The 19,869-nt window shown below is 39.0% G+C and overlaps 1 protein-coding gene across 2 annotated transcripts in view; it reads right to left on the bottom strand.

Annotated features, from left to right (window-relative positions):
* The window catches only part of VPS54 (vacuolar protein sorting 54 homolog (S. cerevisiae)), a 137,336-nt gene that overhangs the window by 69,552 nt on the left and 47,915 nt on the right, over positions 1 to 19,869 (bottom strand). For both annotated transcript variants that reach the window (XM_006880950.1, XM_006880951.1), the window contains 4 exons: positions 17,876 to 17,954; positions 14,583 to 14,617; positions 12,045 to 12,176; positions 7,513 to 7,898 (listed from right to left, as the gene is read on the bottom strand). In XM_006880950.1, coding sequence (XP_006881012.1) covers positions 7,513 to 7,898; positions 12,045 to 12,176; positions 14,583 to 14,617; positions 17,876 to 17,954 — 632 coding nt within the window. The remainder of the gene's footprint in view (positions 1 to 7,512; positions 7,899 to 12,044; positions 12,177 to 14,582; positions 14,618 to 17,875; positions 17,955 to 19,869) is intronic.

Genomic DNA, 19,869 nt, shown 5'->3' with positions numbered 1-19,869 from the left:
TCAGCTTCAGCTTGAATTTGCATATGAGTAGTTGGTGGTCTGTTCCACAATCAGCTCCTGGCCTAGTTTTCACAGCTGATATTGAGCTTCTCCAGAGGTTCTTTCCACAGATGTAATCTGCTATCAAGAACCTTTCCAGAGTACTGAGAAGCAACAATGTCAATCTAGAGACTCAGGAGTGCCTGATCAGTGCATGGTCTTTGCAATTACTTGCTATGCATCAGGGAGCTGAATAATGACTACGGCTATCAGAAGAACCACTGATGCCTTCAAGTTGTGGTGCTGGAGTAGAGTTTTGAACGTACCATGGACCACCAAGAAAACAGGTCTATCTTGGAGAGGGTGAAACCAAGTTTCTCCTTGGAGGCTAGGATTTTGAACTCTTGTCTCACAAACTTTGGGTATATGGCCAGGAGGGACTGATCCTTGGAGGGCATCATGTTCAGAAGGGTGGAGGGACAGTTCAAGAGACGAAGACCCCAGATGAGACAGATACAGTAACTGGGGAAATGGGGCAGGCATATCAGAGTCACTGAGACTGTCTCAGGACAGTGCAGGCTTCAGAACTGTTGTATGGAGGGTCCCTATGAGTCACAGGCGACTCAAAGGCACATAACAAGTGAAATCTGCTCAATTTTACAACTTAGTAAATGAATTTAAAGTTTCAAAAATTACACGATGAACAGATATACACAAGATATAGTATCATAATCTCTGTAAAAGTATACAGAATCAAACAATAGCCTAAAATGTCCTGTTGTGTAAATTATTACATAGTTCAGAAGAGATTACACTTCAGGATGAGATCAACTGCAGTCTCAATATATTGGTTCCACCTGATAGCAATGAGAGTGAATAAGTTATTAACTAGTGAGACATCTAAACAGAAATAGGTAGATGCTTTAGTTAACAAAATAATATATTATCATTTTGATTCCAAGTGCTAAAATTTAAGAATGTCCAATGGCCATTATATAAACCAGTGGTCTCAATTTTGGTACACATAGAATCACGTAGAGAGATTTATAAAAAAAAATACAGATATTACAGAATCTCAGGTCTGTCTTCTTGAATTCTATTACAATTGTTACCATCGAATCAGAACCAACTCCTAGCTGATCCTCCAGCAGGCTATCAGAGGCTGTAAGCTGTACAAGAGGAGACTCCTGATAGGCTGCTTATGAATCTGAACCAGCTGTATTTGGGTTGGAAATGTAACTCGTTACCCACTAGGCCATCAGAGCTCCTATCTTCAAGGGAATCAGATTTAACTGAACTAGGTAGAATGGCAAGCAGATGAGCTGCAATCCTGAAGGTATGTGGTTCAAATCCACCAGCTGCTCTGCGGGAGGATGGGAAATCTCCTGTGCAATTAACTGCTTTTGAAAACCCACAGTTGGATCAGCTATGAGTAGGTTCTGACTCTACAGTACACTATTACAACAAGTGGAACCTAGAATATTTTTTAAAAAGCTCTTCTAGCTCTATATACCTAGAGCCAAGAAACAGAATAAAACATAAATTTTAAGTGATTAATTGGAAACAATGATTATGAAATTTAAAAAAAAAAGAAAAACAGAAAGGTACAAAGTATGCATCTGGTAATATTCTGAATATTCACAGATTCCATAAATATTTATTCAGACGTGTATAAATTAGTTCTTAATCAAGACATTTGTAGCCCAACAGAAACAGAAAAGAAGTAACAAGAAAACATAGCAGAACACTGTAAAATTTCATTTACAGAATAATGTGTGCTAGGCATTTAGAAATCACAAACACAGTTTATACATAAAATAGCATCAAAGAAAAACAATTAAAAATGAATGAGAAAAATAAACCCCTTATATATGAGTAGCACTTACCACCACTGACAAGTAAAATACACCACAATGTTAAATTGATAGTATACTTGTAACTTGGAAATATTTATAACTTGTAACACACGTTAAATAATTATAACTTGTAACACGGAAATATTTCAGAACTTCCCATGGATAAAAACATAAATGACATTCAAATCCCTTATGTAAAAAGTCCTCCTATACTTTCAATTTCTCTACTTTACTTATCGTACCCAATACAATGTAAATGCTCTAATACCTAATACACTCCCTCTTAGTCTCTAAAGGATGGCTTTGACTACTTCATTGGTTTCTTTATACCCTGAATATTTCTAATCTACAGTGAATGGTTAAAGCTGTGGATGTGGAATTCGTGCATAAAGAGGGCTCACCACACACACACACAATGGTGAATTGTATTTAAGTAAATGGATGAGTGAGTATTAATTTTATTATTACAAGATTTTGTTTACAAGCAGTGGACCTCAAACTGGACTCACTGCCGTTCAAATCAACTCATAGCTGACCCCCCAGCAGGGTTTTCAGATTATAAATCACACAGGACGAGACTCAATTTTTCTCTCGCAAAGCAGTCAGTGGGTTTAAACCATATATCTTTGGGTTGGCCAGGTTAACTTCCTACAGACTACACCACCATAGGCGTACCTCTCTCTTGTTGAGAGGCTGGTGGGTGTGAACTGCTGACCCACTGATTAGCAGTTCAGCACTTTATCACTGTACCACCAGAGATTCTTTTACTAAGATAAAAACAAAACAAAAACAACCCACCAAACACAAAACTTCAAAAAAAAAAATCACCGCCATGGAGCCAGACCTGACTCGGTTGACCTTCTACCAGTCCATAAATTACACGGGTGGAAACTGTCTGTCCTTCACCCACAGAGCTACTTGCCCATTACAACCCCAAAGAGGTTAGCCTTTGGGTCAGCTGAGCGACTCCTTCCAGGACAGACCACCAGAGCTCCCCTTTTCTAGATAAGCCCCACAAGAGTATTTAATATTTGAAGGACAGAGAAAGAAAGTTCAGGATCATTTTAAAATGGGAGAGAGATGGGCAACCTCTTCCTGTGTGATTTACTGCCTCTGAACACCTGCTGAAAGATGACAAGGAGTTAGTTCAAAGTCAATGGCCCACAGCAGGAATGATTGCTTTAATCAACCAAGGAGAGCATTCTTTACAGCACTAATAAAGGGACCTGCCCTTCACACTATCTCGTTGATAAAAGAACTCTGAATGTCCGAAGGGAACACTTCTATTTCCAAATAAAGTTAAGAATATCCATGAAGCAATTAACAAAGCCATTAATGGATGTTGCTAATTAATTGCCTGATAACAAAAGGAAAGAGAGTCAAGAAAATAAATCAGATAGAATTTGACAAAATTTTAACACAAACTAGCCTTAAACTAAAGCAGATCACATTGGTATTACTCCTTAATTACAAAAAAAAATCAGTTTCCTTTATCTTTAATTCTGAATATTTGCATATAAATACATTTATCAGAAGTTAAAAATTCAACACAGATTCTCATTCTAGACTTTAATAGTTATATTCATATTGAAACTGGTATTTGATAAACATCTTTACAAAATATGTTTTACATGAACGATACAAACTCTTTACATATGTATACCTTCAAAAATCACATTAGGAGGTCTGAATAAGATGTAGATAATCAAAGTATTAGAAACATTTTTTTAAAACCTATTCACTTTTTTATGAAGTCTATTTTATTTTTTTAAGCCAAGGAATATGCAAAAAGAAAAAAAGGTTGAAGTTCAAAGTAAATTCTTCCTTCAGCTCAGGTTAAGTGCAAGATTATAAGGTTTTCATTTCGTCTCCAAAGAAGATTGTTCATAATAAGGTAAGAAACATTGTGCTTGAAAAAGAAAAAAAAAGAAAAAGAAAACATTGTGCTTGGTTTTTTTTTCCTCATAGCTTTGGAAAACTTATTTTCCTCAATATTATTGGCTATAAATTGTGAATCAAGGAAACAAACAAAATGCAAATTAAGAACAAAACTATGTAAATAAATTTCAGGGAGAAAAATACAACCGTTTTTAGAATCTGTGTAAGCTTAGAATCTGCAGGTAAGCAACGCTCGCTCTCTCTGTACTGCCCTGTCCAGATGATAAAGCACTCTAATATCTAACTTTATGAAACAAATCCTTGTCATTGAAATAGAATCTTTTAAAAATCAAATCCCTGCATGCATCAAAAACTTTTTCCAAAGGATGAAAAGAAAGCCTACATACAGAATGTTGGCAACAACATTTCAGACAAGGGATACCTAATCAAAATGCACAGACTACTACAGGGCCTCCAAAGAAGAAGAATGATAACCCAAAACTAAAATGGGCATAGACATAGAAAGACTCTTCACCAAGGATACATGTGGATGGCCAACAAACACATTCAAAATCACTAGCAATCAGAGAGATGCAAATCAACCCAGCAATAGTGGCAGAAGTTAATTTAACAAGACAGCAAACAATAAATGTTGGCAAGGAGACATAGAGATTCCAATTCTCATGCAGTCTGGTGAGATTGTAAAAAGAAGCATAACTACTATGGAAGGAAGTTTGGTGTTTCCTCAAAAAGATGAATACAAATATCACATAAGACGCAGCTATTCTACTACTAAGACTATACTCCCAGGAAATCAGAGCAGAGGCACAGATGGAGACATGTACATCTATGTTCATAGCATAACACTCGTTAGCAAATGAATGGACAGAGAAACTGTGATACATTCCTACAATGGAATACTATGCGGCACTAAGGAATAACCAATTCATAAAATACTATGCAACATGGACAAGGCCAGAAGACTCTGTGCTGAGTGAAATAACTCAGTCACTTAAGGGCAAATACTGCATGAGACTGTTACTGGAAAAACTGGAAGATGGCTGAGGGGCAGAAGGGTCGAAAGGACAGAAAAAGCACATCCATTCAGTCACTGAATGCTGTGAAGAATCAGGACTCAGGAGAATCAACCAGGGAAGAACCAAGGAAAGCACAATATGGCTGTAGCATTTAGCAAATGTTTGTTGTTTGTTGTTATGTGCCATAGAGTTGCTTGTGACTCATAGCGACCCTGTGCAAATCACACTGTCTCTGACACACCCATCCTGATTACCCCAGTCACTGAATCAGTCTACCTCATAGAGGGTCTTCCCCCCTTGCGCTGTCCCTCCACCCTCCCAAGCATGATGTTCCTCTCCAAGGACCAGTGTCTCCTTACAACATGTCCAAAGTATGTTAGACGTAGCCTCAGAATCCTTGCCTCCAAGGAGGCGCCCAGTTTAACCCTTTCCAGGATGAATCTGTTTGTTTTCCTAGCAGTCCATGGTACCCTCAATACTCTTCTCCAGCACCACAGCTCAAAGGCATCAATTCTCCTTCTGTCCTCCTTAGTCATTGTCCAGCTTTCTGATGCATAACAAGTGATTGCAAAGAGCATGGCCTGTATCTGGTGCACCTTAGTCTCCAGCGAGACACCATTGCTCTTCAGCACTTTGGAGAGGTCCCTAACAGCAGACTTTCCCATGGCAATGCGTCTTTTAATTTCCTGGCTGCTGGTGCTGAGAGTGTTGACTGTGGAGCCAAGCAAACTAAAGCTGTGAACAATCTCAATCTCTTCATCATCCATCCTGATGCTGCCAATTGGCCCAGTGGTGAGAATTTTTGTCTTCTTGATATTGAGCCTCAATCCATATTGGAGGCTGCTGTCCTTGACCCTCTGCAGCAAGCGCTTCAGGTCCTCCTCACTTGCCACAAGCAGGGCTGTGTCATCTGCATATCACGGATTGTTGATAGATCTTCCACCAATCTTGACCTCCACATTCCTCCTCATAGAGCCCAGCCTCCCGGATAATCTGTTTTGCATACAGGTTGAAAAGGTATGGAGACAGGACACATCCCTGGTGTACGCCCTTTCCGATTTTGAACCATACAGTGTTTTCTTGCTCTGTTCTGACGACTGCCTCTTGGTCCAAGTATAGGTTTCTCATTAGCACAATCCAGTGTTCTGAGAAGATTCCCATTCTTCTCAGAGTCAGCCACAGTTTGTTATGATCCACACAGTCAAATGCCTTTGCATAATCAATGAAACACAGATGGACATTCTTCTGGTGTTCTCTGCTTTCAGCTAAGATCCATCTAACATTAGCTACAATATCCCTAGTACCACGACCCCTTCTAAACCCAGCCTGGACTTCTGGCAGTTCTCTGCTGATGTGCTGTTCCAGTCGTTTTTGGATAATCTTCAGTAGAATCTTGCTTGCATGTGAAGTCAATGATAAGAGCAGGATATGTTTAATTGTTCAAAAAGGGAAGGGGGAAAGAGGGAGGGGTAAAAACCACTATGGCAATAGACTGATGGGGGCGGGGGTGCAGGAATGGGCAAGGGGCAAAGGGGGATCTGAGGAGAGATGGTAAAAGGCATCATCACCAGCAAGAAAGAACACAAAACACAATGCCTACGAATGAATGTGTAAAGCACAACAAACACGGAACACAAATGAATGACCGTATAAAAACCTATTTGGGGAAAAAACACAATCTTTATCATTATAGAAGTCCTATTTTCTAAAGAAGGTAAAAAGTAACCAAATGAAGACTATTAAAAAGGTATAAAACATATATACTTATACATACACACTCACTTGAAAAACATAATCAAAACCGTCTAATAAATCAGAACTGTTAAGGATCATTTCATTACCCTGGTTCCAAGGCAGGGCATTTGTGCTGCTGTTACCACAGGCCCTGGAGAACAGTTCCACTCCTAGTTACCCTACTGTAACTTTTCTGGATGTATTATCTATCAAGTTACTGAGTACACTGTGTAAAACCTTTTCCTAATCACTTAGTAATGCAAGGTTCAGAAAAATTTCCCAACAGATAAGAATTTTCTTACTACTAACCTGCTTAATTGAACATAACATTTAAGATTTATCATCAGTCCATCTAGAAATTAAACTTTTTTACATGACCGCACATAACATAGACAAAGGTAAAAGAAAGAAGGTAGTTTACCTTCTTGAAGATATTTTTCAAATAATAAATCCTGAAGGTATTTTTAAAATAACAACTTAAGAGAATTTTTTTTCATTTCCATGTGATATTTTTTGCAATATAATAAAAAAGCTGTAATTCAGAAATAAATTTTATTAATTGTCAAATTGAAAACCTACTACAGGCTTTTAAAATAAACTTAACTTTAAATATCTGCTATTACTCTGTCTTACTTGATAGAAAACTATTCTAATATTTTCAAAACAGGATCATGTCCAAATTGTGTTTATCTTGCATTTATTTTACATACTAGAAAATTAAACAAGCTTATCCTTCCAAATGTCTACAATCATAACTCCTTACAAAGTTTATCTGGATGAATAAAAATGCAACTTTTCTGTAAACGTTTGTTAAAATCACAACTAAAATATAAAAACTTAATTAAAAAAAACAAGTTTATTTTCCTAATACCAAAAGATCAGAATGACACTATAAAACAGATAATATAGAAGAAAAAAGAGCCACTTTGAATACGTTCCCACTTTTTCGGCTAATGCTGTACACTAAGATTTATGCTTTACAAATGTCCACCATCGTTTCTAATGGTTTACGTAAGGGACAGACATACCGGAAGCTGTGAATGCCCTGCAGTTCCTGCTGTAGAACCTCTTGCGTTGTTGCTATTAAGTCCAAGGCTCCAACATAGTCAGATGTGGACAGCAACACCTGGACAGTGGGCTGAGTCTGGTGCACAGTGGCCATGAGCTTCAGTTTACTGTACAGTTTAACACAATTATTCCTGGTGAGTGCCAGTCTTAAAACGTGTAGTGATCCTTCACACATTACTTTATCAATCTGTGCAATTTTATCTCGAAGCATTTTTACAGCTTGGGAAGTTTTCTTGAGGTAGTCCTGCAACTCGTGTTGAGAGGTCATTGCATGAAAAAAAGCTTCCGAACGTAGAGAGATCTGGTGAGCAATGTTTACTTCCACAATATCCAGGTAATGGCTCAGCTTAAGAAAGAAGAAAAAAAAAATTACGGAGTATTCATTGTTAAGTTTTCTCCCTTCCTTGATAATATACATACTCTCTGAAAATCAAAGTAAGATGTCTGCATTCTAATTCTACTGAATGAATTGATTGATTGCTGAATCTTAGTAGGTGGGCAAAACAAAACGGGAAAGAGATGAAAGATACAACTTCAAGTTTAAGTAGGTCATTTACCTTCTTTCTCTGTTCCTGTCATTTCAGTCCTCAAAACAACAGCAACCTTCCAGCTGGTTAATATATCAGAGCCAGTCCGATTATAATTCTAGTTTCGGAAATTCTAATACAAGTTCTGAGAGATAAGGATCTCCTTAGCCCACAGACAAAAAAACAGCATCAGCATCAACTCTGCAAGATTTACTGTCTTTGAAAACCTGCTGGAGGGTCTGCTGTGGGTCTGTTTGGACTCGGCCACAAAACAATGAAACAAAACCCCAAGTACTAACACTACTCGCCACTCACTGTCAAATCCGAGCTGACTTGGGCTGACCCTCCAGAAGGTTTTTGGAGGCCACAAACCACATGAGAGGGGACTGGCCATCCTCCCTTCGAGACACTGGGAGATGTGAACCATCAGAGAGGAGCCACCTTTGGGTAAGCACCACTACACTCCTTCACCAATGACTGATTCAGCCACCAGAGCTCCCGCTTACATCCTAGCACGAGTATGTCACATGGATCATTTTCTAACGTTAACAACTTCAGAAGATAGACGTTACTATTTGCTTTACAGATGAAGAAACGAAGGTTCTGACACATTCAATAACATGAATAAACACATGTGTGACTGAATGGCAAGATTAAAATTAAACCCAGGTCTTCCTAACTAAAAACCTAAAGCCCTCTCTACCGTGTTACCTCAGAATGCTAACGAATCCATAAAACGAAAATTACAGATTAACCAGGACTCGTTTGGTTTGCAGGTTTTTAAAAATCCTTCTTATTTCACATTTCAAGAATTGATGGTTATCAATTTGTAAAATTTCATTCCGTTCCCATCTATTTTCTCTTCCCTAAAGACTAATACAGTGTTTTTAATAGTCAGTTTACATAAATTTAAGTTTAGCACTATCAAAACTAGCTCTTACAAATAGAAAACCAGTAAAACGTGTATGAGGATCCAAGGGGGGAGGGCAGGAGCAGATGAAGATGGACGGGGGGTAATCATAGGGTGGCACAATTTGATGGGTAGAGGGAAGGGTCATGAAAGGAAACAGGAAAGATCAGGAGTGAATAATAATATACACAAACTTTGTAAGCAAACCAACAGAAAATAAAAATTTTATTTAAAAACTCTCTACCAAACTAGTTCTTACAGCAATATATATTTAAAATGCTTTCCACTTCAAACATGAACTTCTAAAACTGTCTTCCTTTCTCACTGCATATACCTTTTCAGCTACATTATCTTTCTCTCCTCTGTTTCGCACTTTGAGATTTTTCAACCTGTAGCTCAAATATTGTCAATGGATATCTTGAAAGAACTCATAGTGTTAACAGGTTAATGAACTTTTAAACCTGTAAAACATTAAATACACTACAGGTAGAAGAGAAAAAGACAGGCGATCTTCTCCCTTAGGATTTACAGCTTCTGAAAACTTGCTGGAGGGTCAGCTACGAGTCAGTTCTGACTTGACAACAATGAGTTGGGGAAATCATTCTGAGGGGTCCTCAGGATCAATCACTGCAAACCCACAGGTGGTCCCTCTCAGGCAGCTCGGATCTGAAGGAGAAAAATGGGCCATCTCCTCCCATGTGGTTTGTTGTTACTGTTGTTACATGCTGTAGAGTCACTTGCGACTCATAGCGACCCTTTGTACAACAGCCCTAAACCTTACTCTGTCCTGTGCTAATCGCTTTGTCTCCGATACACCCATCCCGATTACCCCATCACTGAATTAATCCACCTCATAGAGGGCCTTCCCCTCCTACGCTGTCCCTCCACCCTACCAAGCATGATGTCCTTCTCCAAGGACCAGTCCCTCCTTACAACATGTTCAAAGTATGTTAGAGGAAGCCCCAGAATCTAGCCTGAGGCCAGGGTGTGAGTTCGAGTTTTTGAAGGCAGACTGTCACATTATTCTCTCACCAAGTAGCTCCTGGTTCTAACTGTTCTTCATTGTTACACGCACAGCATTCCCACCCCTCACTCCAGAAGAACATTCTGGAAGCAGTGCCATAATTCTAGCTCTTTCATTTTCCGGCAGGCGAGCACCTGAGGTCGCCCACAGCATATGGCGTCACTAACCAAAAGGTTCTGCATCCCTAATTTTTCAAACGTGATAAACAGCACTAAGAGGAGGAATTTAACTTGACAGCATTGAGATTTTTCTGGTATGAGAGAATATCATTTTCTCTAATACAGATTGTGGCCTGCCCCTCTCTTTAAAGTTAACAAACAATCATAAAGTGCATTTTTTTCCTTTTTCTTTTTTTCTCTTGTTGTGTTGCCATCAAATCAGATCCAACTGGCACAGGAGGGGACTGTTCCTCCTCCGGCATCTGATGGATTTGAACCAGGATCTCTGTGCAGCTTCTTGCCACTAGGCCACCAGAGCTCCCCATAAAGTGAGTTTTAAAGTGTACCTTGGGATCTATTTTTCAGTCCTAGTCTAACAATGAAATAGAATCACAATGCAAATATAACACACTTGACTGTGCTACTTAAATATAATTTTAAACCCGTATCAAATAAAGAAATAATATAATTTTAAAAGTTCTATTACTTTGTCACACTTTAAACATTCAGCATGAGAAAAGCCTATTTAAATTCCAGGGATTTAAGGAATTTTACCAGTATTTCAAAGATACACTCTTTTCAAAGGCATAATATTTTCAGAGAAGGCATAATATTTTCAGATAAGTATTGAAGAAAGTGGTGGAATGTTTATCAGCTTTTGCATTTTTTTCTTTTTAAAGCATTCTTCTGCCAGGGCACAGACCTAGAACAGGAAAACACCTCTAGAAGCAAGTCTGTCCTAACAAACTGATTGCTTTCAACAGATTTCTGAATCTGTTCTATTTAACAAAAAACTTTATAGATGAGAAAATGTTGCTAAAGCGTTTAATTTTAAAACAGAGATTTTTTAACCTCAAGAAAGGAAAACACTCATTGATTCTTTCTCCGCATTTCTTTCCCTCTGTTTCTCACTATTACTCAGAAGAGTGAGACCTAACTTAGTGGACAGCCTTTCTGAGACAAGCTATCAGACTGCCAAGAGATGTCACCAGCCTAAAACAAAAGGCTTTTTTCTCCTTCTTAGAATCACAGTCAATTTTAGAAAAGCTCTCAACTGAGTTCTGAGAACAGAAATCAAAGGAGTTTTTATTTCTCATCCAACTTTTAGAAGATTCTTAGCATGTGAATTAAAATACGTCATGCTCAGGAGGGTGAGGGACAGCGCAGGAGAGGAAAACTCAGGATGCAATGGATGGACACAGGCACTGGGATGATGGAGTAGGTGTGTCAGGGAGACTGGCTCAGGACAGGGCAGGGTTCAGAGCTGCTCTACATAGATAAGGTTGCCCAGAGTCACAGGCCACTCAAAGGCACATAACAACAACAACAACGTTAAAAAGCGTTTAAAAGACTTTCAAGATGCTGACTTCTGAAATACAGAATACTGTTAAATTAAAAGAACTGCTGACTAATAACAATATGCAAAAGATTAGGCTTTGCAAAGTTAAAAATTACAGGAGTTCGGTTGCACAGTAATGATCAATAATTTAGGAAAAAATCATAATTTGGGTAAAGTTCTTTTGTGTGTTTTAAAAAACAAAGAACATAAAGGTCTATGATCTAAAAGTGAACTGTCTGGGATAAAATGCAAAGCAATTAATTGTTATTCAACACATATTTTCAACTAAAATCCCAACAACTATCATTCTGGGTTAGACACGTTCATTAATTTTTTTCCTCTTTCACACAATCTACATTTCAAAATGCTATTGTTAGTTACAATGTGAAGGTTTTTAATTACAGTAGCAGGAACAATGAAAGTAAATAAAGAGGAGCTTATGGAATAACTAAATCTGAACCCATATGAATAGTGCCACTCAGAATTATCAATTAAATTAATGCTCTCCACCCAGAAAAAGTCAATGGAAATTACCTTTTCTTGGAGCAACTTTGAGGAAGCTGCATCCCGGCTTCCTCTGCCACCAGCAGTATTAAAATGAGACCACGGTAAAACGGAATTAAAAGTTAAGGAGTCGTCCAAGGCAAAATCTGGTTTCATAAAAATCTGTTTGTTTAAAAAAAGTGTTTCTCTCAATTAGACAGACATTTTCTTTAAATCTATTATCTCTTCTAACATCATTAAACAGTTAAAACTGGCAGTTGGAGCTGAAGTATGGACAGAAAGAGCAAAGGATAATAGGCTGAGCTGTTTATACAAAGATCTGTATTTTTTTAAAAATCACAAGCAATATTTCTCCAAACTTAAAATAGTCATGAATGACAGAAAAAGGCATCCTTACCAATGGAGATGAGCCTATATCTACACATTATCACTACTTTCTCAAACTCACTGATGTAGTATCACTGAGGAGACACGTAAGAGAGATGCCATACTTATTCTGAACTATTTCCCACCGGATATTCGTTTTTTAAAATGCCCAATACTTTGTTCACAACATTTCTATTTCTATTTTCTCCTCCTGAAATTTTTCTCAAAATCTATTTTATTCGACACACATTAGCTTTTAAAGGCAAAACAAATTCCTATCCACTTGATTTCCTAAATATTCCTTGAATTCTTTCTCTCCTGTGATTGAGGGCATTCACCAGTTCAGTATTTACTATCAATAACCATCTTACTTACGTTCCCCTTAAAACTACTTCCTATCCTAGTGTCGGACAAACCCTTCTAAATCTAAGTATAACTGAAACTTGCTGGTTTAAAAGTCTCAATAGATTATCGTGGTCCACAAACCAAACACCTTAAAATTGCATGCCAAATTCTTCCTCTTTTTACACCTCATCTACTTCTGCGACTTTGTATCTTGAGACTCCAACTGGTTACATATTCTACTCAAGTAATATCCAACTGTTTAATATCCTGTGCTTACACTTGTCTTCATGCATGCTTCCTTGCATTCTCCTGTCCTCCTGGAGAACATGACAAACCAAAGGTGCATATATGTGTCTGCGTCTGGCAAAGACTTCATTTAAGTATACCATGTTTACTTACTTACTTAAAGCATATTTTAGAGAAATTATTTAATATGCATATGTTGTCAGAAACCGTATGTCCCAGGAAGGTTAGTTAGATTTATAGTTTACTTCTGTTTTTATACCCAGAATGTGGCACAGGGTCTGAAGTATGGTTTAATCAATTTCATTATAGTTACTGACTCAGCTCATCTATAAAAATTAGTATGCATATGATAGGAAAAGCTAACTAGGGATACAGGTAAATTTCTATGATTGTAAATTACATCATTTATCTGAATATCTCGCTTTGGCATTATAATTAAAACACTGCTTAATTCAGTATTTACTGATTGCTAGGAAAAAGAAATCATTACAGAGGTCCTCATCTCAAAGACTTGTACTCCAAAAGATATAATAAAATATGTGTACAAATATCTGTAAGGCTAAGAGTGTGAATGCCTCCAAAAAGAGGCTAGACAAACTGCTGAGGAATCAGCAAAATGGCAAATTAACTTCAGTTGGGAGGATCAACAAAGTTGTCATGTAAACTTGTCATTTTAACAAAAGATTAGATATGAAAAGATGAAGAAAAAAATGTTCCAAGGAGAAGGAGTGGTGGGCGTAAGTAAAGGATACAAGGAAAACACAACAGCTGAGGTAAAGAATAACAGGAGGCAAAAGGGTTTTTTGTTTTCAAAAAAACACTTCCCTCTCCCCCCCCCTTTTTTTTTGGTCACTCTTCAGAGCTGCTGTACATAGGGCCCCTATAGGTCGCACATGGTTGTTTTTTATTTAAGCCTCTTGTAAACAAGTTAACAAGACCTTGTGGAGGACCCTCTGTATTTCAAAGTCGGTTATTATCATATTTTTGGAAGAACCTTCTTCTAAGTGGTACAGCACTCTTCTGTCAATTTGCTGTGCTAAAGTAACCCGGGGTTGCTGTGATGCTGAACTTTGTGCCATTGGGGTGTCAAATGCCACGACTGTTACCCATGGTGGACAGTGTTTGGTGGAGCTCCCAGTTTAAGACAACTTTGGAAACAGGAGTGGCATCCACTTCCTAAACAACAATCCACTGGAAACTTTAAGAAATGACGATAGTTCTAGAAAGGCTTCAGGTCTTTTGTTATTAGGGTTGCTATGAGTCGTGCTTGGCTCCACAGCAATCTACAACAACAACAACTAATCATAATGGGCAAACCTCTCTGAGAAGCTGATAAATATAACAGAGTCTGTCACCTGGGGGAAACTGGGGGGGGAGGGGGGCGCAGATAGTAAGTCAATGTTATTTTTAGAATAGAGAGGCAAATCTGTTTGGGGTGTTCAGTGATAAATGATGCATTTTTTAAAAAAGGAAAAAAGGAGAAAGGATGCACCAAAGTGTCAGGAGCTCAGGTGGCCAAAATGTCAGAAAAGCACCAAAGGAAAGCTCCTCACAAAAGCAATCTTAAAGCTCAGGTATTACAAAGCCTTGTCCTTTGGAAAGCTTTCTTACCTTAGGTACTTGCTCCAGATCTGTCCTGGACTTATCTGTGGCAAAAGTAAGAGGAAACGGAATCTTTGTTATACTCGTTTTCATTGTATCTCCAGAAAATGTATTTTTACAGATTCAGTATTTTCAAATCAAATAGCTAGTTTCTTCTTTCAACAAGTACCCTGTTGTTGTTATGTGTCGTTGAGCAGCCCTAAACTCTGCTCTATCTTGTGCCAATGTTATTGTTTCTGACACACCTACCTCCATTACCCCAGTCACTGATTCAATCCATCTCGTCCAGGATCTTCCTCTCCTGCGCTGTCCCTCCACCCTCCCAAGCAACAAGTGCCTATTATGCATTCATTGTATGCCTAATATTGAACAAAAATTCTACAACATATGATTTCTTTTAATTAATTCATTAATAAAAAAGCTTAGTTAACTGCTAAGAGCAATACATACATTTCAAATATTTTTCTACGTTGACATGGAAAGGTTGATACTATTAAATTCTGGTGAGATTAAGTTTGGCACACTTCATTAATTCATCACACCGAATCCTAACATAAAAAGGTTCTAATTTTATTATTCAACATATCTGTCATCACATGTACGATTTATTACAATCACAGACTGCCTTTTTAAAAAAAGTCCTATTGTAAATAAAAAGGAATACTTTTCTTAAGAATCTTCATGCCTATCACCTACTAATTTACTTGCAACAGTTATTAATCAAAATGCTCAGACATTCATCAAAAGAATGAGGTTTTAAGTCCATTCAGAGGAATTTCAAAAGAAAGTGCTTGGCAACCAACTGAAGCTGGCTGTGGAAAACGCGGTGGAGCGAGACTCTGACCCGCTGGGCGGCCTGGAGCAAGCACTGACTCAGCAGGACCACATCCAAACCTGCGTTAGCGCCCTGGGACCCACTCCTCCCAGCTCCTCTCTGACCAGCTCCATCAACTACCTTCCCAAGGGATCTCCAGCCTGTTCCTTTCCCTAGCTCTATCTTCTCAGCATATCAACGTACTCAGTTTTAAGTTACCTTAAAAGAGATGATTTTCCAAAAGAAAAAGCTAAAAGCCCAGGGTGGGGACTGAATTGAGGCGTGAGAGGCCCCTTGGACAGATGGACGCGGTGTTAAGGCCTCAGTCCTCACTCCCAGAGCTCTGGTGGTCCAGCCCAAGAGGACGTGCAGAGCCTCTCAGGCCCACAGAATCCACCCGCTGCTCTGAGGGAGAAACATGGGCAATCTCCCCCCATGCCATGTCCAGACTCCTGCTGGCAGGTGAGCTGAGCTGGTGCTGACCACAGGGCAAGGAGTTAGAGTGCTTGTTTTGGGGACTCCTTCCTTATCCCTAGGCTCACCTCTTGCCTCATCCTTCAGCTCTCTGTTCCTTCTGGCCAAAACCCTATTCTTAAATCTTCAAGTGGCATCTGTACGCGGAACCTCTTCCTCTTACAGCTCTCTCTGTAACTGCTCCTCCCTCTAAGTGGAACTTGGTTGGTTTTGGTTAACCCCCTTTTTCTCTCATCTCTTCTTCTTGTCTTCCTTCCCAGGCTCCTTCCAGGGAATCCCACCCACGCCTGGGGATTGATTCAACCACTATCTGCAGACTCCGCAGCCTGGATCTCTCTCCTGGCTCCAGAGGGCCCAGGAGACATTTCCTTCTCTGTAAGCATGGAACTCAAGTTGTGTCCCTCAACTCCAGCGTTGTCTCTTTCTCCGTGCCTTTTTCACTAAATTGCACCTCTCACCTACCCCGCTGTCCAGGCCAGACACCGGGGAGTCATACATGGAACATCTCACTCAACTCCCAGTCCTACTGGCCACCAAGTAGCTCTTCAAGGTCCTAAGCCCCTTGGCATCTCCATTGTCATTGTTTCTAGGCCACATCCTTTTACACTTGTATTACTGCAACAGCCTCCAACTGCTTTCACCTCCATCCAGTCTTTGCACCATTCCCTAGGTACCTGTCCATAACTGCTTTCACTGTGAAATGTATAATCATAAATCTGATTCTCCCTGCTAAAAAATATTTTGGGGTTCTCTACTGCCCTTGTTGTGGTGGTTATGTGCCATTGAGTCTCCTGTGACTCATCGCAACCCTATGTACATCAGCTCTGAAGCCTGCTCCGTCCTGAGCCAGTCTCACTAATTCCAACACACCTACCCCCAATGCCCCAGTTACTGTATCAATCCATTTCATCTGGGGTCTTCCTCTCTTGCGCTGTCCATCCACCTTTTTGATGATGTCCTTCAAGGACCAGTGCCTCCTGGCCATGTGTCCAAAGTAAGTGAGACAGATCTTCAAAATCCTAGCCTCCAAGGAGAAACTTGGTTTCACCCTCTCCAAGACAGAACTATTTGTTCTCTTGATGGTCCATGCTACTGCCCTTAGAGGGGGGAAAGCAGTCCAGGCTCTTCATGATACCCTCTGCTTGCTTCTTCAGCCTCATCTCTTGCTCCCAGGCCGGACAGCACCCTGAACTCTTGCTGTTCCTCGAGCTGTGCTCTCCCTTGATGTTATGGACTGGTATAAAGACTTGCCTCTTCCTGAAGTGCCTTTCTCACATAAATCTCTTTTCTAGCTACTTGAAGATACAATCAATATTTAAGAAACATCTTAGGGCTAAATCAGGAGCACCATACAATCCCAGGACATGAAATTTATTACTTAATGTGCAATGTTGCAATTGCTGGTTTATTTCTTTAACCTTCAGAGGTCACTTCTTCTTCATCTGCTTTAAAGCAATAACCACCCAGAAATTCCATAAACATTGGTTGAAAGGTAACATTGCAGCCAGACACATAATTTAGCTCTTAAAAGTTTTTAGAAGGGGGAGCTCTGGTGGTCTAATAGCAAGAAGCTGCACTGCAATCCCAGAGGTGCACAGTTCAAATCCACCAGATTCTCTGCTGGAAAAGGAGGAACAATTTCCTCCTGTACTAGTCAGATCTGATTTGATAATACACACAAAAATAATAATAATTAAAAAAAAGTTTTCAGACAAGATTATGGTTTTCCATAACCATGCCATGGGGTCAATTGCAAGTTGTAGGAATGAGTAGAATTGACCATGGGATTTCCAGGACTGTAAACCTCTACACGGAACCTCAGAGCAGCTGGTGGTTTCAAACTGCTGACCTTTGTGATAGGAGTGCCCAAGACATGGCATCATCGCTAAAGGTACTTATTAAAATTTTAATAGAAATGAAAACTCTAGCTATGACAGCAATGAGGTCCCAAATTATGGATTGCCATTAATATTTCTGCTATGTTTCATTATCTACAAAAAGTATGTGAACGTACCATGAGTATGTAAAAGAGTCCTGTCAAAGGTATCTTTCGGAGGACAAACACTCTTGCAGCGCTCATGAATCTTCTCTCTCTGATAAAAAGACAATGAAGTAAACAATGTGAGGAGTACTATTCAAAGCATCAGAATATTTCACAACATAATATCAGAATTTGGCAAATGAGTGCCATCATTTTCAACAAGAATCACTAATTTTATATAAAAATGACAAGAGCATTTAATAACTCAAGTACCACTATTATGACATTTTATATACACATAAACTTATATATACATAATTCTCTTTGTCTCATCACATATAATTATAGTAGCAGAGTCCTAAATTTAGAACACAGACAGAAAGCAAATGGAAAATGTTTCTATAAATATCAGAAAGCAGTTAAGAGAAAAGATTGACAACACTTCAATCTTCTTTTATAAGACCAAAACCTGGAAGTCTACATGTGTTAGATGTTGCTGACTGTCAGGTGCTGGGGGTCGGCTCTCACTGACAGTGACTACTGTTCAACACATCCCTGCTGACTTATGCCATCCACACAATCTCTTCTGTGCTTCGACTCACAGCTTCTGTTATCACATCAATCACCTCGCTGACAATTTTCCTCTCTTTCAATGACCTTTTCCAAACATTAAATCCTTTTCCAGGGATTGACCCCTCCTGATAACATGCTCAAAGTATGTGAGAAAAACTCATATCCTTGTTTCTAGGATACAGACTGGTTATTGTTACTTCTTCTCTTAATCACACGCATGCGCACGTGCGCGCGCACACACACACACAAACACACGTTTGTACATGTGCACAATATCCCAGGAACAACACTGTTGTCTTCTCTGAGATTCCACAGATAAGAGTACCTAGGGAAATGACGAAGAATACAGCAATGAAAAGACATACAACAGACCAGGAGTGACCAGTACAAAAGCAGTCAGAATTCTACTAACAGTAGCAGATTTATTTCTTTATTAAAATTTTTTTATTCATTTATTTTTCATTTGCATGATGGTTTACTAATCACAAGGATTTTCATACAACCATTTATAAGCATTTGGTTTTATAACATTAATTACCACTGATTAATTAACCACAGCATATAACCAATTTCTTATTCATTACCCTTCACCCAACAGAACTATTTCTTTTTAGGCCCCCTTCCCATCCCTGTATGATTGATTCTCTCTATGAAAACCTTTCCTTGTTACTATTACGTGCAGCTGAATAGAATTTGACTCACTGTAACCCTATGTACAAACAGGTCTGAACCCTGACCTATCCTCTATTGTCCTCATCTCTCACACACTTACGGCCCTGCCGCAGTCACTGTCAATTCATCTAGTAGAGGGTCAGCCTCTCTTTTGCTGACCTCTACCTCTCCAAGCATGATGTCCCTGTCTTTATTATTATTAATTTAATGAAAATTTACAGACTTTGAATTTCCATTCATTCACTGTTGCACTTTTCTCCCTGCCCACTCCTCCCCCTCAGTAGTACACTATTCTCTTTGAAAAGTAAAAGAAAAGTTCCCCCATTGTTTTACAATCCCTCCCCCCAGGTCCACTCCACTATGCATTCTTCGCTCTGGACTCTTGTCATGACAATACCTAATCACAGATCCCTTTTAAACAGTTCTCTCCCTCATCTGTTTCAATGCAGTATACATTATTTATCCCATATTTCTCAGTCTCCCCCAACCCTGATGTCAGTCCTATTTTACAACAGTGGCACTATGAAGTATTTGTCCTTTTGTGACTGAGATAAATGTCTTCCAGGGCCACCCATTTTTAATAATAAAGACTCAGAGATGTCCTTCTTACAAAGGTACCACAGAAAGCAGCATGGACCAAAGTAACTAGCAACAACATCAAAAAGAACTCAACACAAAGATAGCAATAAAACCTTGCCTCTCAATAATCATACTGAATATAATGGTTTAAATGCACCACTGAAGAGAAAAAGAGTAACAGTTTAGATAAAAAAACCAAAATA

This window comes from Elephantulus edwardii, unplaced genomic scaffold, assembly GCF_000299155.1.
Source record: "Elephantulus edwardii isolate Elephantulus edwardi_28Jun2011 unplaced genomic scaffold, EleEdw1.0 scaffold00011, whole genome shotgun sequence".
Taxonomy (NCBI): Eukaryota; Metazoa; Chordata; class Mammalia; order Macroscelidea; family Macroscelididae; genus Elephantulus; species Elephantulus edwardii.
The sequence above is the reverse complement of the archived record's forward strand: the minus strand, read 5'-3'. Positions and strand labels throughout refer to the sequence as shown.